General features: G+C 36.8%; 1 protein-coding gene across 1 annotated transcript; it reads right to left on the reverse strand.

Annotated features, from left to right (window-relative positions):
* LOC137407846 (lysophosphatidic acid phosphatase type 6-like) lies at positions 1–23,243 on the reverse strand. The gene is made up of 12 exons (XM_068094225.1): positions 22,998–23,243; positions 22,756–22,852; positions 17,107–17,282; positions 15,863–15,998; positions 14,321–14,431; positions 12,562–12,684; positions 11,540–11,570; positions 11,412–11,497; positions 3,669–3,789; positions 1,784–1,962; positions 481–594; positions 1–378 (listed from the first exon to the last, which is right to left on the reverse strand). The coding sequence occupies exons 1-12, from the start codon at positions 23,159–23,161 to the stop codon at positions 271–273; spliced, it is 1,446 nt and encodes a 481-aa protein (XP_067950326.1). The 5' UTR covers positions 23,162–23,243; the 3' UTR covers positions 1–270.
* Positions 23,244–23,484: the final 241 nt, after the last annotated feature.

Raw genomic sequence — 23,484 nt, forward strand, 5'->3', positions numbered from 1 at the left:
TGCAATTCAAGATTTATATTCATATTCACCAGAATGAATAAATTATGAAAGATTATTTTAGATTCATTGATAATAAAAACAACCATGATGATTAGCCAGAGGTCTTCTGGTAAAAATCCAGAAATCAAAAGAAACAACTGATGTTGTTAAACTAGCTAGCAGCCTCCACACTATGTAATTGTAACAGACGTGTCATAATTCTACTGAATCAGGGCAATAATTAAAACCTTGTAAATTATAAAATTGATTGTAATCGATTGCAAAAAACACCTACATGCCGGGTGGTAAAGGACTATCAACCTCATTCGTCGCACCTCCTTCCAACTTGGAGTCATCAAAACGCAGTGAATATTCCACCGCGGGTGCCTCTATGCTCGCCTGCAATCAAAACAATTGATATAATTTAATTGGCCACAAAAGACTCGTGTTTTATTTCAAATGTTCAGAGAAGATAGCGGTGCTACGTATCCATTCACTCACCCGAGTGTGCTCGCATAAGTATTTATATTCTGAAGGGGAGACGGTGAAAGGGGCCAGTAGATCTTTAAACTCTTGGTAAGGTATCAAAACATCCTTTCCCGGCAGCCTTTGCTCCTGTAGCAGTATCATATCAGGCACAGACTAAACATGACAAGAGCTTGTACGGTATATGGATGTGCAGCGAGAATGATGATAAAATGGCTACATATTTATAAACCATAGTAATAGCCTTTTAGACATCACACGAATGGGAGTGCTGCCATTACAACACTAGAAAGTAGGCAAATAAAACATTTTTAGTTGCTAATTTATCTCATGCGCTAAGTCAGGATTTCGCGATCTCAATGTTTGCAGTTTTCAAGCTTATGCTCACATCTTTTTTGTTGTGTTCATCTGCGTCACAGATGATGGTAGGTCATATAATCTAAAACACACTTGGCTAGCTGAGCGTTAATTTTGAATGAGCAGAATAGAGCCTATGCATTAACAACATTAAAAATCAATTTCTTTTAAATGATAGTTTGCAAAGCAAACAAAAACCATTAAAATGAGCAGTAAGAAGCTAAAGGATATGTCCTGAAAAGATCTAAAAGATATGCTATTGCCAAGTCCGCTGTTGCCAATTTCGCTGTTGCCAAGACCGTTATTGCCAAGTCTGTTATTGCCAAGTCCGCTATTGCCAAGTTCGCTATTGCCAAGTTCGATATTGCCAAGTTCGCTATTGTGAAGTCCGCTATTGCGAAGTCCACTATTGCGAAGTCCGCTATTGTCAAGTCCGTTATTGTCAAGTTTGCTACTGTCAAGTTCACTAATGTCAAGTCCGCTACTGTCAAGTCCGTTATTGCCAAGTCTGCTATTGCCAAGTTCACTATCTCCAAGTTCGTTGTTGCCAAGTTCGCTATCTCCAAGTTTGTTGTTGCCAAGTCCGCTATCTCCAAGTCCGCTGTTGCCAAGTCCGCTATTGCTAAGTTCACTACTGCTAATCCAGCTACCGATAGGCCTTATCCTCATGTTATCAATCGCACTTGGCAAGTTTAAAACTATAACAAATGACAATTGGCAGCACCCTATAACAGATGGCAATTGGCAGCACCCTATAACAGATGACAATTGGCAGCACCCTATAACAGATGACAATTGGCAGCACCCTATAACAGATGGCTCTACACAAACAAATATCTTAGTGAATATTTGCAAAAGTGTACCTTTAGAAAGAGAAAATTTTTTAATGAATTTGCTGATTACAAAAATAAAACCAGTTAGAAAAATACTGTGGAGCTAAAGACAGATGTTATAGTCCAACCTCTCCGTTGTAGAGGACCTTAGCAAAAAATTTTCCAGTCTTGTTGTGCTTCCACAGTTCGTATGCGATATTAGAAGCGTATCCAGGCCACTTCCTGTCGAAGCAGCCCATGGCAACGAGAAGAGGTATAAGCATGCTGTCATGGCTTGAATAAAGTGATAGCTTGTACTTGTGGTTGCCTGAGTAGAAAAGTTGACGTGAGCAACATTTGCTAGATAAATCAGGGCTACATGAACCTTTACTATAATAAGGGCCATATCCATCCATCTGTTCGAAGTCACATTAAGAAAAAAACTGCACTGCGCAGGAATTGAACCTGCATGTTCAGATAGCCAGCCAAGCTCGCTACTATCTACACCACTCGAACAGATTTACACAGTTAAGAATAATTATGCATATGATTATTACACATGATCTCTCACGGCGCATGGGGCTGCCAGTATACCAGTAAGTTATAATTTTTACCAAAGCACTTTATAAAGTTAATATAATAATATATAAACTTTAGGTTAAAATTCCAATTGTAGCAACTTTAATAATTTTTAGTGATATAACTTTAACTCTCAGCCGACTTATATAATTTGGCATCTGTCCGAAAGTTAGTATATTCCATGGCAGAAGAACGACTAGTTTTGGGTTAAAGGTTATGTTTAGCGAGCAAAACTTTTACGTGTTGCTTTTGTGCTAAATGCAAAGCTTAAAAGTTTTGCTCTGCCAAAACTTGTTTGGGTGTTAATATTGACTAGTTCAGCAGTGCAGAAGAAGAGTTGAGGTCAGAAGACTTTGTGGATGGTATTGAAAGCGACAATCAGAACGCAGCTATCCGAGCAAACAATGCAAATATTTTTGTTTTAAAAACATCAATTTTTGTTTCTGCATATAATATAAGTATGGCTTGTTTATGTCAGTTCTTCATCGATATATATATATATATTTGTAGCATTTGTATCATTACATACCTTATAAATTTGCAAATTTATAGCATACTATTTGATAGCATCATTGCGGTAATTTGATCTTACAATTGATCGACGCTCGTAACTCCTTGTCTATTGCACATAAAAAGCTAGCCTTGGCTGCAAACGGCAGCAAACATATCAATGAGTGCATTGAGCTATTATGCAATATTGGTAAATATCGATAAAAAATAGAATTGTCTTCAATTCTAGAATGAAATAAATAAAATTGAAAGCTCCAACAAATTGCAAAGAAGGACACAGGCTATAATATCATCACAGGTTAATTGCAAGCAATAGATATCAACTAGTAGATATTTTTCGGTTTCTCAATGCATATTTATTGAGAGATCTTTGACAAGTTGAAGGTAAATGAACACATTTATTGAATCCAAAAGGTTTAATATCGCTCCTACGGAAAAATAAAGCAAAATATAGGTAGCATTTGCTTTGCCAGTAAAAATACTAAATTTATTTTGCTGAAGTTCTGACCAGCCATTTGAAAAATACAACGCCAGCCTCTCTTTAAATGCCATCTCCAATTGGCCGCCCCTCAAGAGGTAGGGTTGAAAAAAAAGCGCCATGGCGTTCAATTAGAGGTTTCACTGTAACTAATGTTGAGAAGTAGTGAAAAATAGCTGACAGTCACAAGGATTTGATCTTCTGAACGAGAATTGAGTGTTTAGCCCAGTGTATAGATCTCAACTGATGGTCAAATCACCTCATTGAAAGTTTGGGTGATGGAAACAAAGGATTTTAAGACCTTCTAAACACGACTTGGCATTAGCATTCTCCAAGTTAAATTTCAATGGTACTAAATTTGGAAAAGTGAGACTACAATTTATAACCTAGCGATCAGGATTACTGGCCTACCGATAATTGTAAACGATATTTGCATCCAGATACCAGATATTAATTTCAATCCATACCTCTAGTAGCAACATCCATGTTAGTGATAAGCATATGATGAAATCTTCCTAGTCCAAGCTTAAGCCCAGCAGCCCTGTCTTCTGGCTTTCCAGTCAATTCCTGGACCATGTCAAGTGGAGCCTAAGGAACACGAAGCTAGGGTTCAGTGAGATGTTAGCGATAGGTGGCAGGCGGAGATACAAAAAGACAGCACAAAAAAACAAAACCATCAAGAATGCTATGTTTCATTTTTATTCTTAAGGTAGAGTGGTACATGGTGAGGATTTTTAAGAAGACGAGCATGACCTAGAGAATTTGTCGTCTGTAGTCGAATGCTGTATATTTGCAGTCCTTAACAGTTAAAACACTAGCTATAAAACGTAGCTGTAATGTTTGTCATGCAAATGAACTTCAAGCGAAACAAGGTGGCTTGCCGTCCATGACCTACTGCAAAGACAGGATTCCTGAGTTTAAGTCCCTCCTGGCTTCCATTTCATTGTTCATGATTATATGGCTAAGAATATGGCCTTAAGTAAACCTTTTTAAACGAGATCAAGAGATCAAGGTCAAGATCAAGATAAATATTGTGCAAGTTTGATGAACGCTGCAAATCAAAGCGACAGAAAATAATTTCCTTGGATAGACATGCAGTGCTCAAAGTGTAGCAACTGTTTTACAAATTCATGATTTGAAGCAAAGATGGCGACCTTGGTCGGAAGGGGTAGGACAGGTACTCCCTCTTACCAATAGGTACCCCGCAAACGTGAGCAGTAGACCTTTGTGCAATTTAGTAGCTGTAAGATCACGACTTTGGTAGTTTTGTCCAGTTATGAGACTATCTTAAAGAAATCTGTTCCATTACAACATATGGTAATGACTCAGTTGGTAGCAATGCTGATTCGTAACAGTAATGTTTGAAGATCAGCTTTCACTGTCTGTACATTCATGTGTACATACACTGCCTGTACATATATACACTCGTGTGTACATACACTGTCCGTACATATATACACTCGTGTGTACATACACTGTCTGTACATATATACACTCGTGTGTACATACATTATCTGTACATATATACACTTGTGTGTACATACACTGTCTGTACATATGTACATGCATGTGTACATACACTGTTTGTACATATATACACTCGTGTGTACATACACTATCTGTACATATATACACTTGTGTGTACATACACCGTCTGTGCATACATACATTCATGTGTACATACACTGATTGTACATATATATACTCGTGTGTACATACACTATCTGTACATATATACACTCGTGTGTACATATACTATCTGCACATATATACACTCATGTGTACATACACTATCTGTACATATATACACTAGTGTGTACATACACTGCCTGTACATATATACACTCGTGTGTACATACACTATCTGTACATATATACACTTGTGTGTACATACACTGTCTGTACATATATACACTTGTGTGTACATACACTATCTGTACAAATATACACTCGTGTGTACATACAATATCTGAACATATATACACTTGTATGTACATACACTGTCTGTACATACATACATTCATGTGCACAAAACCTTAAATGGTAAGTGAAGCGAACACAGCTGGGCTCTAATGAACTAATTTTACTATAATAAGAGCTGTGTTCATCTGTCTGAAGCCATGGATGCAAGTTTTTAAAAAAAGATTACTTTGTACAAGATTTGAACTCGTGACATTTGGCTTCCCAGCCTGACACTATTTGACCTGTGTAATCATCCACCTTCCAGCATATCAGAACAGTTTTCTTACTGTCTGTGCCTTATCAGCACACATGAGGATTTTTCATGTGTATATGTATGTATATGTATGTATACATACGCAATACGTATATATGTAAACTAGAAATTCCACTGTCATACAGCCCACGACCAAAGTGATATTGGAAAAAAAGAAAGGGTACTGATGGTTGAGAAATCAATATTAGCAGTCAAATGGCACTGCAGTGCAATAGGATAACTGCAATGGTAGCTGTAATGTACTAGGTGTGGGTGTTATTATATACAACAAATAGCAATAATGAAAGGAAAAGATTATATGTTTTTATCTCTCCCCCTGCAATAGAAGAAATGCAGTATTGGCCAGTATTACAAGTAAAAGCACTGACATTATTAGAATAACCAATATTATTAATATAGTAATAATATAAAACTAATGCACAATTTTGTTTACATTTCAAAACGTCATAGCTAACAATATCACTAAGTTGTGATATTTATATAGATTTTTATAAAATCTGTACTACGTAGTCATCGTTCTGTAGTCATCCAAACTTATAATTAATTATTGCAATAATCTCATAAGGACCGTTAGAAAAAAATATCATCGTCATTTCTTTTACTTACACTGCGTTGGACATCAGTTAGAATTCCAAAGTACTCAAAAGTTTCCAAAATGTCAGTTACTTTGAAATCGGCAAAAATGAAACGATTTCAGTACTCCTACGTTAATTACAGAAACCTTCGGCAATGCTATAGACTGGTGAAATGTGCACGTTATTTCTTTCGTGAAATGCGCATGACTTAATCGTTCTATTCTCTGTCGCTCGGCGTTTTAATTTCCAGTCTTAACTTTGATAAAAGTGAGGATTAGCAAGTTTTAATAACGATTTTCGGCCAAATAAATTTGTCTATTTATGTATAATCCGATCAGATGGGTTAGTTTTAGGAATTTGCGGTAACCTTTCAAAGGCTTGGTAACATATTGAAATAGGTTTAGATGCGTTTTGTATAATTGTTATACTTAAACGACTTTACAGAAAAATAGTTAAATTTGTTGATAAGATTTTGTTACAAGGGTTTGGTGATGGCCGTTAACGGATAGTTTTGCGGGAGTTGTGTGCACATGTGCATTTATCATAAATCTCCCAAACCAATCGCTTCGCTCGTGTTTGGTCGTGGGATGATATACAGTGGACCCCGGATTAAGGCATCCCTCTCTTACAGTTTTGCCACCCTACAAAGTGGAATATAACGTTTTTTTGGTCCCTCATTATGTCATTTTCTTGCCATATGGTATCAACAATTGGCTATTAAATGGCCAAGTATGCAAAAGGCCAATTTCGAGAACAGTACCGCTCGGTCTTTCTTGGCGACTTAGTTTGAGAAAAGTTTTGATAAGGTCAGCTAAATGTTATGGTGAAAGCAAAGCAAAAAGCCAAACACCAGAAACAGATAGATAATAAAAATAGGACAATGAAAAACTTCACGTAAGTTTAGTAGAAGATTAACACTTGAGGGTGTGTTTAGAAAGCTAAATTAACTTAAAGGTTGACTTGCAACAAAATTCACATTACAGTTATTTGGTATCAAAAGATTCACCGTGTCTTACTCTGTTGCGTTGTAGGTGCCAAATATGTGGAAATGTGATTACAAGCTCTTAAAAGCTCAAAAATGAAAAGCCGCCGTAGATTGGAATCCTTTCATTTATCTGACGTATTCATTACAGTTTGGTTATCTTTTAGGCCAATAAAAAGCTCAATATAAACTTATCGTTGTACTAGTTTATGACAAACACTTCGGGTTTTACCGAAGACCCCGTATCAAATATAAATGCTCGCTACTTTACAGTTTTGTTTCGGCATTTTCTAATCATCAAGTCGTAATCTGATCATGTGACCCAATACTTCGAAAATAATTTATGCAGCACTTTTCGATTATCACAGGTGACCAACAGGCGCGTCATGATTATCAGACAATGATATGTACTCCTTCGAGCTAAGGTTAAAAAGTTTAACAAATTTTTACGGTAAGTTATAAGATATCACTGCTAAAAGTGACAGCATTACAATGATGATAAAACCGACGCGTAAGAACAATAGACATGGTTTTATTGAATGCGTGAAGTATATTCGTGAAAATATTTCAACGAATGAGGTTGCATGGAAGTGTAAACAGAAACCATCCTGTAACAACTACATCCCATTTGAGTCGTTTTGGAAAGCGAATCCAAACTACAGCGGTCTCGTGTGGCTGCGATTAACTGTTCAATTTTTAGCTGTTAAGAGCTTGTAATCACATTTCCACATATTTGGCACCTACAACACAGCAGAGTAAGACATGGTGAATCTTTTGATACCAAATAACTGTAATGTGAATTTTGTTGCAAGTCAACCTTTAAGTTAAATTTAAAGGTTATGTTATGTTACGTAGCGTCACAAAAGTCTCGTATACTGAACGCGTTGCTGTCAAGTCTCTCTCACACCGCCCTGTTAGCCACTTCGTCTGTCTTGAAGATATGAACGCCATACAGTACAGCTGTATATAATAATGTTACATTTTATTGCATATCATAACTGCTAAATAGGTTATGATCTATTGTTACTAAAGTGGCTATACTATTTTGTTACTAACTTTCAATATATACAGTAAGTATATAAAATTTTGATGTGTTCACCAGGGGTTTGCATTAGATAATTACTGTAGGTTCCTATGCCTCTCCCATACAACATTTTCACCTTATGATCACAACAACACAACGAATTAATGTCGTATGTCAGAGGTCCCCGTGTATGATAAATATATAACTCATGATAGAATCGCTTGATAACATAAGATGAGGCAACTGGAATTGCATCGAAAAATGTACGAGTGACTACAGTATTGAGATTGTTATATTGTGGTACCTTATTAGCTACCGAGTAGTCCTGTCATATAATAATAGCGAATGAGTAAACAACAGAACAAACCTTAAAATGAAACTACTACGCCTTTGCAGATCTTTCAACCAATGAAATAATTTAAAATGACGGGATTATGAATTATTATTTGCTATTAATCACTCAACATGTTCCCATTCTCTATATTCGAGGGTTGTGAATCGTTGAAAACTTCAATCAAAATGTTAGTGTTACAAGTTCAAACTCTGAATCTTCTTTTTCAACCTCAAGCAGGTATACAGACAAACATTGCTCGTATTACAGTAAAGACATACATAAGAACCAAACTCCAAATTTTCTGTTTAGCTAAACTAACCCAATACAGGAGACTTACTAACGCGCGCCAACCTAACAATTAGGAACACATGATTTACGTAAACTTAAGTTGCAGTCACCTAGTCGTAAAAATTATATATTAACACATGTTTTAAATGAAAAGGAGTAACTAGTTGGTTTTGCTTTACAACTAAAGCCGGAGAAGTTCGCGATCAGACTCACATTCTTTTGCTTACAGACATATTCTCCATGCGACAGAAGTAGTGCTGAAATGTGCTAACTAATGCAACTGAACTGGTACTATGGTACACTTCAGAAGTAGTGCTGATATGTGCTAACTAATGCAACTGAACTGGTCCTATGGTACACTTCAGAAGTAGTGCTGATATGAGCTGACTAATGCAGCTAAACTGGTACTATGGTACACTTCAGAAGTAGTGCTGATATGAGCTGACTAATGCAACTGAACTGGTACTATGGTATACTTCAGAAGTAGTGCTGATATGTGCTAACTATTGCAGCTAAACTGGTACTATGGTACACTTCAGAAGTAGTGCTGATATGTGATAACTAATCCAGCTAAACTGGTACTATGGTACACTTCAGAAGTAGTGCTGAAATGTGCTGACTAATGCAACTGAACTGGTCCTATGGTACACTTCAGAAGTAGTGCTGATATGTGCTAACTAATGCAGCTAAACTGGTACTATGGTACACTTTAGAAGTAGTGCTGATATGTGCTAACTAATGCAACTGAACTTGTACTATGGTAGACTTCAGAAGTAGTGCTGATATGTGCTAACTAATGCAGCTAAACTGGTACTATGGTACACTTTAGAAGTAGTGCTGATATGTGCTAACTATTGCAGCTAAACTGGTACTATGGTACACTTCAGAAGTAGTGCTGATATGTGCTAACTAATGCAGCTAAACTGGTACTATGGTACACTTTAGAAGTAGTGCTGATATGTGATAACTAATCCAGCTAAACTGGTACTATGGTACACTTCAGAAGTAGTGCTGATATGAGCTGACTAATGCAGCTAAACTGGTACTATGGTACACCTCAGAAGTAGTGCTGATATGTGCTAACTATTGCAGCTAAACTGGTACTATGGTACACTTCAGTAGTAGTGCTGATATGTGGTAACTATTGCAGCTAAACTGGCACTATGGTACACTTCAGTAGTAGTGCTGATATGTGGTAACTAATCCAGCTAAACTGGTACTATGGTACACCTCAGAAGTAGTGCTGATATGTGCTAACTATTGCAGCTAAACTGGTACTATGGTACACTTCAGAAGTAGTGCTGATATGTGATAACTAATCCAGCTAAACTGGTACTATGGTACACTTCAGAAGTAGTGCTGAAATGTGCTGACTAATGCAACTGAACTGGTCCTATGGTACACTTCAGAAGTAGTGCTGATATGTGCTAACTAATGCAGCTAAACTGGTACTATGGTACACTTTAGAAGTAGTGCTGATATGTGCTAACTAATGCAACTGAACTTGTACTATGGTAGACTTCAGAAGTAGTGCTGATATGTGCTAACTAATGCAGCTAAACTGGTACTATGGTACACTTTAGAAGTAGTGCTGATATGTGCTAACTATTGCAGCTAAACTGGTACTATGGTACACTTCAGAAGTAGTGCTGATATGTGCTAACTAATGCAGCTAAACTGGTACTATGGTACACTTCAGAAGTAGTGCTGATATGTGATAACTAATCCAGCTAAACTGGTACTATGGTACACTTCAGAAGTAGTGCTGATATGAGCTGACTAATGCAGCTAAACTGGTACTATGGTACACCTCAGAAGTAGTGCTGATATGTGCTAACTATTGCAGCTAAACTGGTACTATGGTACACTTCAGTAGTAGTGCTGATATGTGGTAACTATTGCAGCTAAACTGGCACTATGGTACACTTCAGTAGTAGTGCTGATATGTGGTAACTAATCCAGCTAAACTGGTACTATGGTACACCTCAGAAGTAGTGCTGATATGTGCTAACTATTGCAGCTAAACTGGTACTATGGTACACTTCAGTAGTAGTGCTGATATGTGGTAACTATTGCAGCTAAACTGGCACTATGGTACATTTCGAAATAGTGCTGATATGTGCTAACTAATGCAGCTGCAAAGGTACTCAGCCGGTTTTACATTGTGTATTACGTGGTGCTTCTCATTGTGTATTACATGGTGCTTCACATTGTGTATTACACGATGATTCACCTTGTGTATTACGTGGTGCTTGACATTGTATATTACATGGTGCTTCATGTTGTATATTACGTGGTGCTTCACGTTGTATATTACGTGGTGCTTCACATTGTGTTTTACGTGGTGCTTTACATTGTGTATTACGTGGTGCTCTACATTGTGTATTACACGGTGCTTCACACTGTGTATTACATGGTGCTTTAAATTGTGTATCGCATGGTGCTTCACTTTGTGTATTACATGGTGCTTCACATTGTGTATTACGTGGTGCTTCACATTGTGTACCACATGGTGCTTCACATTGTGTATTACATGGTGCTTCACATTGTGTATTACATGGTGCTTCACATTGTGTTGGACAAACAGTTTTTCTTATTGTCTGACCAGTTCGGTTTAACTTGCGCATTGCTGGTTACAATAAACGTAATACTACTAAAATAGCGCAACAATACAATGGACAGCTATAAATAAAAATTTTTCTTTAGGTGTAGATCACACTAATAATTAACTATTATGTATAAGTTTAAACAATTTAAAAGTATGGAGAAACCTGCACTTGGAGTTCTTCATAGAAAGGCTCAAGCTCGCTGGGAAGGGACAGACCATGTGTAACTCGACACACAAGATCTTGTCGGACTAGAAAAGAAGATAATCATTTCAAAGTCTTCGAGTCGAAATTAATGGCTGCCTTCACCTCCTTCATTAGAAACTGTTAACAAGATAATTATATGACTATATTATAACAAATATATAATATTATCATCACTCATTCGTCTACATTAATAAATTGTATTAGTAGTTTATATATTAATAAATCCCACATTGTCATTAAGTCTGTCTGTCTGTGTACACGTCATGTCATGATGTTTAGCAGATATTGCCCAATTTCGTTCAAACCTCGTCACACATACTGATGCTCTGGGCCTTTTGCCAGGCTACTAAACATACTTGGCTTCAAGACTGAGAACCAGCCTCTTAAACAATCACCTGCAAACTATCTGATTGATAATGAAATAATGCAGTAATCCCAGGCATCGCCTGGGATTACTACTAGTTTGACAATAAAAATCCCCTCACTAAAATGGTTAATTGTGACTTTCATAATAATGAGTAAGGATGAAAAATGTTACAATGTATTAATAATATTGTAACATTATTGAGAATATAAAGTCCTTCAACAAAGTGACCCTCTCATTATTTTATAATAACAAGCTGAAACAATGAAGACGGTTCGTTTAATGTATAACTTTTTATTTGCATTGGTAATCATAAATGAAATGATATTTTTTGTTATATGCCATTGTAGTTGAATCGCCATCTAAATAAATAAATTCTAATTTATTTTTGTCTGTCTGTTAGTCCACATAAATGCTATTTTTTCTACATTTTATGCCAATTTCATCTAGACTTCACACTCATTTGCTTCGTGCCTTCTGCAAGGCTAAAATATTTATTTTAGAAACTCTGTCTGGCTATAAGAACTGGCCTCTTAAACACCCACCTGCAGGCAATCTGAAAGATATACCTAACATCGCTAGGCTTATAGCCAGCAAACTATAAAAAGTGTTATAATACAAAAAAATGATTAAATATTGAACACCAATTCCAGATGCAGTTTCGAAAACAAAAGGAATTGATGTAGTAAATTAATACGAAAAACAAGGGCAAGGAGAGAATAAACAAAAACAAGACAAACTCACAGCATTATTGGAGCCCTCTGACATTGCAGTATGGGCGTGCTGTCCTATTTCCTTCAAACAGGAACAGTTAAACATATTCGGATAGAGCATCTCTTCAGTAGAGTAATTTATGTAGAACTTGGGCTGAAACACAAATGAGTAGCAGTTCAGCTGCTCAAATCAAGTGGTTATATGATATAACTTTTCAAGAAGATATGCCACTTACACGAAGAAGAACAAGAATTAAACAAAAAGAACAACGATTGGTAACAAGATGTAGAGTTATGACAACGACATACGAGGGTCTTAACATACGAAGGGTCTTAACATTCAAGGGTCTTATCATACGAGGATCTTAACATTTGAGGGTCTTAACATACGATGGACTTAACATACGAGGGTCTTAACATACGAGGGTCTTAACATACGAGGGTCTTAACATACGAGGGTCTTAACATACGAGGGTCTTAACATATGAGGGTCTTAACATACGAGGGTCTTAACATACGATGGTCTTAACATACGATGGACTTAACATATGTACGTGGGTCTTAACATACGAGGGTCTTAACATACGAGGGTCTTAACATACAAAGGACTTGATATACGAGGGTCTTAACATACGAGGGTCTTAACATACGAGGGTCTTAACAAACAAGGGCCTTAATATACGAGGGTCTTAACATACAAGGGCCTTAATATACGAGGGTCTTAACATATGAGGGTCTTAACATACGAGAGTCTTAACATACGAGGGTTTTAACATACGAGGGTCTTAACATACCAGGGTCTTAACATACGAGAGTCTTAACATTCGAGGGTCTTAACATACAAGGGTTTAACATACGTGGGACTTAACTTACGAGGGTCTTGACATACGAGGGTTTTAACATACGAGGGTCTTAACATATGAGGGTCTTAACATACGAGGGTTTTAACATACGAGAAGTTTGAGATACGGGTAAAATTTCGAGCAAGTTTTAGTCTTGAGATAGGAGAAAATTTCTAGATAGGAGCATACAAGGCAGTTCTCAATGCGGCCGCTAGGTGGCCAAGTAGACGAGAGGCCGCTTTCGAGAACAGCATCGCTCAGTTTTTCTCGTCAGACCAGTTTGAAAAACGGCTGGTTAAACGTAACAGCAAAAGCGAGGCAAAAAGTGCCAAACCTGAAAACTATAATAAGAAAATGAAGACGAGATTAGAATTAGGTTTAGTAGAAAATAAAAACTTATTTAGAAGTGTTTGTAAGTTAAAGTAAGTGTTTGTAAGTTAAATAAGTAGTAAGTTAGTAAGTTTACTAAGTTAAATTTAAAGTTTGAGTTACGTTACGGAGTGTCGTAAAAGTGTAGCGAATCAAACTTGTTTCCGTCAAGTCTCTCTCACACCGTCATTAGCCGCTACCATCTGTCTCGAAGATGAGAACTCCATACAGTATTGTATATAATAATGTTACATTTTATCCATACATTTTATGTTACTTTGTGAGCGTATGTAGTGAATTAGAGCATTTAAAAACACATTTTTCCATCGTAATATACTGTTTCAGATGGTTATTCAGAAGAAAGGAACAGATTAATTTGTATTCAGTTATATTATATAGAAAAATTGCTTTGAGATACAAGCAAATTAACATACGAGTTCCAGAATGCATTAAGCTCATATGTTGAGGCATGACTGTGCAAATGACTGAACTGACATACAATATAATTTAGAGCCATAGAAACCTGAAAGACATACATGAACAATACATAGAGCTTAGTTTGTAACAAAGCGCTCATACCTTATGCTTTGAAAGTTCAGTTACGCCATAGAGGCCAGCCATGACACCTTGTAATGATTCCAGCGTTCTCTTAATATATGTGGACTGACAGTAGATCTCGTTCTCACTGTACTGAGCCATACAACAAAGTGAAAAGAGAAAAATATAGCATCTTGAAAACAGCTAAAATATTACCTATTTCTTTGTCAAATCATTTTTCATTGTAATCATTGTAGCAAAACAGACTATCTAGCTATTACTCACTTGCTAATGATTTCACATTGAAACATCTTTACAGTTGCATTATTTTTCTCTCATTTCCATTGAACTGCACATAAACCTTTCTCATGATATGAAGTTTAAATGTTAGAATGGTAAATGTTATATGTGTTAAATAATAATAAATTTGTTGTGCAAAGATTTTTTATTACCCGAGCAACACCGGGCATTCATCTAGTATAATTTTAAAATGTATTTGTTACAGGTTTCAACCATGTTTTATACAAGTATTAAGTCCAACATCGGTGTAGCTTGGACCAGATTAAGGTATTCATATGGTAAAATGTGTTCTTAATTGCAAAATTTTCTACTTAAGGCTCGGCATTGGTTTTGTAAGTAAAGGTTTTACTGAATGTATCAAGAATTAAAGAGTTATGCAACAGCAAAGTCTTCTTCCGAAAATATGATTACTTCCTTAAATTTTCACTCCAGATTGCGTATTAAAAAATGTCGTCTTACCAAAATGATCATTCCGAAAAATAGACACAACATTTGCTCGGCTTTCATGCGCAGAAGCATAGAACTGAAACATAAAAAATGGAAACAGTAGAACCTCGGTACGTCAGCAATTTCGACCTCGAACAATTTGAAACTCGAAAGAAAAATTCAAGAATATGTTGCTTCAGAATTCATCCATAGATTTAAAATGCAAGCGACCAAGCATGTGTCAATTCAGCAGAATCAGTTTGAGTCAGCTTGTAAATGAGGATAGACTAACATTTTCTGTGACCAACTTTTACTAATTCATGGATCCTATGAAAGTCAGAAGTGATGAGAAGCCGAAAAGGAAAATAATGAAGACAACGAACATGGCGTGCTTTCCTTATTCTTACTTTTATAATTTAATATTAATAGTTTATTTTATGATCCAAATGCTGTATTAATTTTTTTCACATATATACATTATATTACATCTAAAAATGCATTGTTCAATATCCTTCATTTCTTATGAAGAAAGTGATTTAGTTGTCTAATAAAAATCTGGTATGAATTACGACTAAAAACGACGTACCGCTGCACATGTAAACATACACGTACCTACATCTCCACTTTTCAGAAATCTTCAGCGATTAAAAGTCCTATAAAAATGCAGGCAATATCAATTAGTAAAAACCTAGAAAAAATATTCTAATGTCGGCTCAAGAAACCTCAGGACCATAAAAAAAATCCCGACAAAAAATAGCAATATCCTTCAATACAGTTGATAGCGCAATCTAATGATACAGACGCATGTTTGCTCTCCTATCTTCAATCACACAAAGCAATGGGGTAGACTAGGCCTACCTCTTCTTTGACCAGTTTGTATTTGTGCATGTACCGCCGTCTCAAAGAAAGACCAAGCTCATAGCACTGGTGCATGCCGACGGTAGTAAGTTGGCCACAAATCATGCCACCTCGAAGTTGTCCTTCCTTGGCATATCTACCAACATCCATATATGGTTCAAAGGAAACACGAATGAAAATCGTATAATGAATACAAAGGAAGCTAGATGCAAGCCTGTATTCCGTAGTTGCAAGTTGAGGGCGGCAAATGTTAGGCAACTAGTTATGAACACTTGGGGGTTTGGGGAGGCAGTGTGAGCCCCCAACGGGTTGGCGGCAGCGCCCCAAAGCTCTGGACCTTTTAAGCATCAACAACCCTCAAATTATGCATAAATGCAATCAATTAAACGCATCAAAATCTACATAAATATATTGTTTATGGTTCATGGTAAGCCAAACTTTTTTTTATTCAACGAATGATATAAAGCTCATGACACTACAGGTTTCTGTAACGGACATTGACTGAACAAGAGCTATTACTTCTTTATTGCAATAGCATTTGTTCTGTCAATGTGTCCATGGCAGAAATCTTTCACAACTGATTCTGTATCTATTTCAAAATCTTTATATATGTGTAATATTATAAGAATATTTAGACGAGCCTGCTCCATAGTGCTCCTCGTCGACGTTTTGATTTTATGTTGATTAAGTTTTATATGATAAGGAAAATGCAAGTTGGGGGGTCTTCTTCACACCCCACTATAAGCAATAAAGTTCAGTTTCTATGTCTTAACAAAGTCCCACAAGATCACTCATTTGGCGAGATCAACACAGAGGCAATATATGTAGGACGTTAGTAAATTATTAGTTGGAATTTCCAACAGTTGCTGGAATTTCCAACTTGGAAATTCCAAGTGAATGAGAGACTGCAATTCTTAGTACATTGCCGCCGAAAATCACTAAAAAGTTGTGGCAGCTCAGAGCCGCCCAGCCACCCCAGGAAATACGGGCCTGGCTAGATGTCTGGTTTATCACATACATTAGTCTAACAACAGGAAAATATCCATGTAATGATGTATAACAATGGCAAACGTTTGGCTGAATTTCTTTTTATATGCTAATAAAACCATTGTTAACACATTAACCGACTAAATTGCCAAGCAATTTCTTAGCGGAATAAAACTTGGAATTCCTCTAAGAAATTACAGAGAAACAATTACAAGAAAGTTTGTTAAATAAAATAAAATTAGAAGAATGATGCTGACTGCTTGTGAAATGGAGTGTCTTCAACAGGGTCAGCCATTCCTCCATCACGGTCAAGGACTTCATAGTCATAGTCAGCATGAGACAGTACGGCACCAAATATCCTTTTGTCATAGATGGCTTCCTCAACATTCGGAACTACTCGCACGGGTGTCCTAGCACCATGCCGAAAGATTACCTTGTAAAGAAATATATGTGCATATAAGAATAAAATCTCTATTGTAAAATAATCTTAAATTAAATTAAAAAATAAATTCAACAGCTTGGTGAGATACACTAAAAAAAATGTCTTCCTAACAGACCTATCCAAAACTTTGGGATTACCTGCAAAATGGAAACTTGCAAATGCTGAGTTCTACCAAAGACTGTGCATGTACATTGCCAATCCCTCTTGTAGAAATATTCAATTAGACTTTTGTTAAACTTTATTCCAATCTCCAGTCTACCTCATCAAAGCTCACAACCCCAGCTGACCTCAAGAACAATCTGCCCAGTTCATCTATATGTACTCCTGTTAACGTTATTAAAAAAAGCTGCTTTACAGTTTTATTGGCACATAGTATCATGTAGCATAAGTCTACGATGTAAATTGTCACTATTCACACCTCCCTTTGATCTCTAAGAATACTTATAGAGTATTATATATGTTGTTACCAAAGTGTGTAAGAAGTCTGGTACGCTCCAACGGAATGCTCAGACCATGGTCATTTTTTGCTATCATTCTCTTCGTCCCTTTTAGGGGAATTCGCCAATACTAATGTCTTCTGCATTTTCTGATAAATCCTGTTCCCAAGACAGAAACTGAATACTGGTCCATTTAGGTTTAGGCGTCTTAAGAGTGACAAAAGTATCAGGTCACTGAGGTGCCTGGGTGTATTTACAATTTTAACTGCTGTGTTAGACACAATGGAGGTCACTTCACCATGAAGTTGTTCATCTTGCATTCAGAGGCTTGCATAGACCCTATCACCTGATGTAACAATGTTCAGATGTGTCGCTCTTATGAACTAAGCTGCCCGACACATCAGGTAGGGACTGTCGCATTGTCGCATATGAGTATATTGCCTTATCTAAGTTTGACTATTGTCTTTAGATGAAAAATTGTATCCGTAAAGCATCTCCTGTAGAGACTTGCCAGATCATGTCACTATTTTCTTATAGTCGGAGCACACAGCTGCAAATGTGGTTGACATTCCCTTTTACTTATTAACTCGGTCAGATTTGCACCTCGATAGAAGCGCCTCTTGTCACTGAAGTATTATGGCAATAGAAACAGTGCATAACTGATGCCATATAGTGCTTGGTCCACAGGCTGTCAGCATTAGATAAGGGATGGCATTGTCATGTGTGATATGGAATGCCAACCTCGGCCATGCCATCGGATGTAATAGTCAACATACCCGGCATTCCCTAACAAACTTTACTACATCATCTCTTACAACTGAATGACCCCCTTACATCTAGTAAATACTACATTCCATCCACACTGTATATCAAGGAGATTTGGCAAAATCTTCATCGAAAACGAACTTGTACAGCCAACAGCCACAACTTGAGCAGAATATTTCAAACCTTTTCAAGAACATGAGAATATCCGCTGCATCTTCTGATTTTACCAACTGATTCTGTACACTCAACTCATACAGACTGACTAATTCAGATATCATACCGCGTTGTCATTTATGAGCATTTCACTAAGATCACCAACTATAGGCCATCGACTATCCTCTATAGCGAATTTCACCCAGCTAAAAACAAGAGCTGAATCACTACAGGAATGCACCTCATAACTCCCTTGATACCACAGCCCAAACCTCTTATCACTACCTTTAATTCAATGACATTAATATGATTATTGCAGGCAACTGGCCATTTTATGAGTCAGCACACGTTCTCAACAAGCTCACTACCAAGTTTGAGTAACATTCCCCAAGCAAGGCATGTGGTATCACACCCTTTGTCAGTACAGTGGGCCCTTGCCATACAATTTGAATTCGTTCCAGTGTTGGCATCGTAAAGCGACAATGTCGTATAGAGGGGTATAAAAAAACCATAGAAAATATCCAAACACTCTTTGGTAACAATCATTAAACTTCTATACACATATAAAAGTTTAATGTAAGTTTTGTACGTGTACAAAACTTATTAAAAGTAAATAACAAAATAAAGTGTAACCTTAGTAACTATAGTCACCAACAGCAATTTTAATGCATTTAGTGTGCATGATCTGCAATACAATGTAACATTACAATGTACTACATCTCTACAGTACGTCGCGTAGAGAGTTCTCATCTTCGAGACAGATGTTCATCATAAATGTTGAATATAACTTTAATGAATTAGGCTATCTAAACTTATAATTGAAGCTAAGTTTTACTGTATTCTGTTTAATGTATTTTACTAAACTTCAACTTTGTCATCGACTAACATTTTATCACTAATCTGTTTCCAGTTTCATGTTCACTATAGCTAATAACGAATAATGCTGGACAGAACGAGAGAGCAACCATCATATCTCTTTTATGCCTTGTGGGAAGGCTTTCGGTGAATAGCATATCGGCATCTTCGTTACTTCGACATATTCAGCACATCAACTGCCAAATTTGGATATGGAGAGAATTTTTGTTGATATAGTATGGCGAAAAAAATCGTATTCTACATCTCAAGGCAAAAAATTGTATAACAGGGTCATCATAACCTGTGACACGCTGTACTTGAAACCAACCATACACTACCAACACGATCTTCAGTATCTAGCACTGCTTTATTCGACTGCAACATAGATCTATCACCAGAAGGAAGATGATTCTCCCAAGCACAATCATTTGCTAGTATTTCCATAAGACTACATGCCACTTTCAACCAATCACCAATAGAATAGGGTCCTAAAAGTCCACAAAATAAGAACAACTCTATTTTTGTTACTGCAGCACTGGCATCACCGTTATAATTATCTCCACCCTAGACAAGCTTTTGACACCATAACAACTCTTTATCCTGAGTTCAGGTACCCTTTGTATCACAAATTCTCTCAGGATCTTTTACTAGGCAATACCTGGCAAAATGACTTCTAACATACTTAACTGGTACCTTGTCAAATCAGCAATGTCGTCTATATAATGATCCATGCCACATTTACCTTTATCATTCAGTGAAAGCACCTTTCCTAGAACCTCCGATATACTATTTGATGCAATATTTAGACCAAAGCCCATTTGGGTCGTGACACATATTTCCCCTTTGCATATTACAGCATGAAAAATTTGAAGCTAGTGGTCAACTGGCAGTGGCTAGGTCCTTTTCAATTGAATAGATAACAATAAGGCCCTAAATATCTCCACTCCAAACAGCTTCTTCTGACACATGGCTACATCTAGTCTTGGATCGCTTTAAATGAATTCTTTCAACTCTTCACCATAGCTGATGACGGTCTAACATTTCTTTCTTTACTATGTTGAAAAGTGGCCAACATTGGCAAGCATGTCCCACTTCAACATGTACTGCCAGTTTATGTTACTCCGACCAACCACTACTGATACAAGCTTAAAGGTTGACTTGCAACAAAATTCACATTACGGCTATTTGGTATCAAAAGATTCACCTTGTCTTACTCTGTTGTGTTGTAGGTGCCGAATATGTGGAAATGTGATTACAAGCTCTTAAAAGCTAAAAAACGAACAGTTAATCGCAGCCACACGAGACCGCCGTAGTTTGGATTCTCTTTCCAAAACGGCTCAAATGTGACGTAGTTGTAGGAGATGGCTTCTGTTTACACTTTCAAGCAAGCTCATTCGTCGAAATATTTTCACAAATATACTTCAAGCATTCAATAAAACCATGTCTATTGTTCTTATGCGTCTATTTCATCGCCATTGTAATGCTGTCACTTTCAGCACTGATATCCTATAACCTACCATAAAAATTTGTTTAATTTTTTAACCTTAGCTCGAAGGAGTATATACCATTGTCTGATAAACATGACGAGCCTGTTGGTCACCTGTGATAATCGAAAAATGCTGCAAAAATTAATAACGAAGTATGGGTCACCCGATCAGATTACGACTAGACGATTAGACCAAGCCGAAACAAAACTGTAAAGTAGCGAGTATCTATATTTGATACGGGGTCTTTGGTAAAACCCGAAGTGTTTGTTATAAACTAGTGCTATGAGAAGTTTTATACTTAGCCTTTTATTGGCCTTTCAATTCACGTGAGAACATCACGTGACAAGACAGTAACCAAATTTCATGACTACGTCAATACCCAAATGTAATGACTACGTCAGAGAAATAAACTGATTCCAATCTATGGCGGCTTTTCGTTTTTGAGCTTTGAAGAGCTTGTAATCACATTTCCACATATTCTGCACCTACAACACAACAGAACAAGACATGGTGAATCTTTTGACACCAAATAACTGTAATGTGAATTTTGTTGCAAGTCAACCTTTAAACTTTCTGATCATTCAAATCTTCAAGATTTTTAACTAAATTGCATACTCTCCATACATATTCATCAGGAGAAACTCTTCATCGCGCAACTTCTATGACACAGTCCAATGACATCTCTCAAAACAAGCACTGAAGTCTACGTCATGAACTACTAAAGAAGAGCTGTAACAAACATCTAATGCCGTAACTATAGACATCTTACCACATTGAATAACATCACCGAAACTAGGAACACTTCCTGAACTGTCAATCAAACTACCTACACAACTGATGACATACGTGCAGATTATTGCAGAACTGCCATATAAAAGTGATGAAGATACCAAACAACCAAGTTTCACAGAACACTTACATTCCTGTATCCCTACGTCCACTTCTGGACACCAGATGGTATTTTCATCCAACAATTTAAGAATCCTTGGCAATTAGTCATGTTTTAGACTCAATGATTGAATTCATTAGATTGAAGGATTGATTCATTCAGTCCTTCAATCATTCATTCAAGAAATGAATTTGTATTCAACACCATTAGTCAATGTGTTCTTGTTCGGCAACATAATCTTTACTTTTTGTTATAACATTAGTTTATACTTTCATCTCTATGGTTGATTTCATTTTGCAATTGTTTTGACCACTAGCCTTGCAGGTTGCAAGTGGGCAGAGGAATTAGAGTTCTCGCAGTGTTGGAGTGTTCTCTTAGAGGATATGATTAAAAAAATAGTATATAAACAAGCAATGTTCTGCACTGCAATGTTCTTTTACTGAATTCGGCAGCCCTCTGCTATCATGAGAAGCAAAGAGGGCCACTGCGAGAGCAAGCGTAAACCACATCTACCTAAACTAGCAAAGTAACCTTGTAGACCGGCTACTACTAGACAAAGTATGGCTCTTTCTGCAGCAGTCTGTGATATATAAGAAAAATAACAAGGTAGGCCTACTACTAGACAGCTTATTTTAGTTCACATAGAAACAATGACAAAACCTTTATGTGCAAAACTGGTGAGGCATCTGCTCCTTAATTGTATGGTGTTATCTACTAGTACAGCCAACCATGATAAATAGGCCTAAGCAAGGCATATTTGCATATTTTTTCATTCCAGTCTATATATCAATAGATGGAATAACCTAGAAACATCAAGAACAATGAACATGTTGGTAGATAAAACATTAAAACTGATAACCATATATAGATATTCATACTTGCGACTGAACCAGCGTGAATTCTTCTACTCCTGCAGATGCACATCTAGCACGCGCCTGAACTTGCCTTATGCCATACTGCCACAAGTTTCTAAAACTAATAAATTACCTCCATAGGTGTTTCAGGTGTATCAAGTTGTTTTATAAAATAGTTCTTGCTGTGAACCTTGTTCAAAATGGTGTCAGATGAAATCATGGCACCACAAACTAAATTCTGCATGTCAACTCAATCAAAAGTTTACCTTTTCCTAGTCTCATACGTATGGTGTTCACCAGCTAAAGTTGTCCTGTAATTGGTATCGTCTTTCGTAAATGTAGCATGGTCAGCATGATTGTTCACCAAGTCAAACGAATAGTTTTCATTAATAGGATCAAATGCCCGAAACAGCACATTTAGTGAAAACATTGCATCTGTCACGCGATAAAACCTCTAGATTATTCAAAAAATTGAAAACGTTCAATTATGCTCAAAAATCGCAGCGATTTTCTCATTAATACAACTTTTGCACACGATTCAGTGAAAGTGTGTAATCGTGTTTCGAGGTCTTATATAGCGTAACGATGTCTACGGCAATGGTGAGCCGCTACTAGGAGTCAAGGTCAATGATGATACCGCAATGCAAGTGTCTTATAGGGAAAGTTATGCCATCCACCGAGCCTATACAAACGCGTCGAAAGTTCCACACAAACATCGGCCACGCCTACTTTTAAAGAGAGTTACAATGGACT

The sequence above is a fragment of the Watersipora subatra genome, chromosome 11 (assembly GCF_963576615.1).
Source record: "Watersipora subatra chromosome 11, tzWatSuba1.1, whole genome shotgun sequence".
NCBI classification, from domain to species: domain Eukaryota; kingdom Metazoa; phylum Bryozoa; class Gymnolaemata; order Cheilostomatida; family Watersiporidae; genus Watersipora; species Watersipora subatra.

What these genes read in the sequence shown, in the direction of transcription:
- LOC137407846 (XM_068094225.1), bottom strand. Translation starts at nt 23,161, where the DNA reads ATGTTTTCACTAAATGTGCTGTTTCGGGCATTTGATCCTATTAATGAA. An exon ending in ACAAACTGGTCAAAGAAGAG is followed by an intron (nt 14,432 to 15,862) that starts GTAGGCCTAGTC and finishes TGTATGGCTCAG; the next exon opens with TACAGTGAGAACGAGATCTA. An exon ending in CTGAACTTTCAAAGCATAAG is followed by an intron (nt 12,685 to 14,320) that starts GTATGAGCGCTT and finishes TTTGTGTTTCAG; the next exon opens with CCCAAGTTCTACATAAATTA.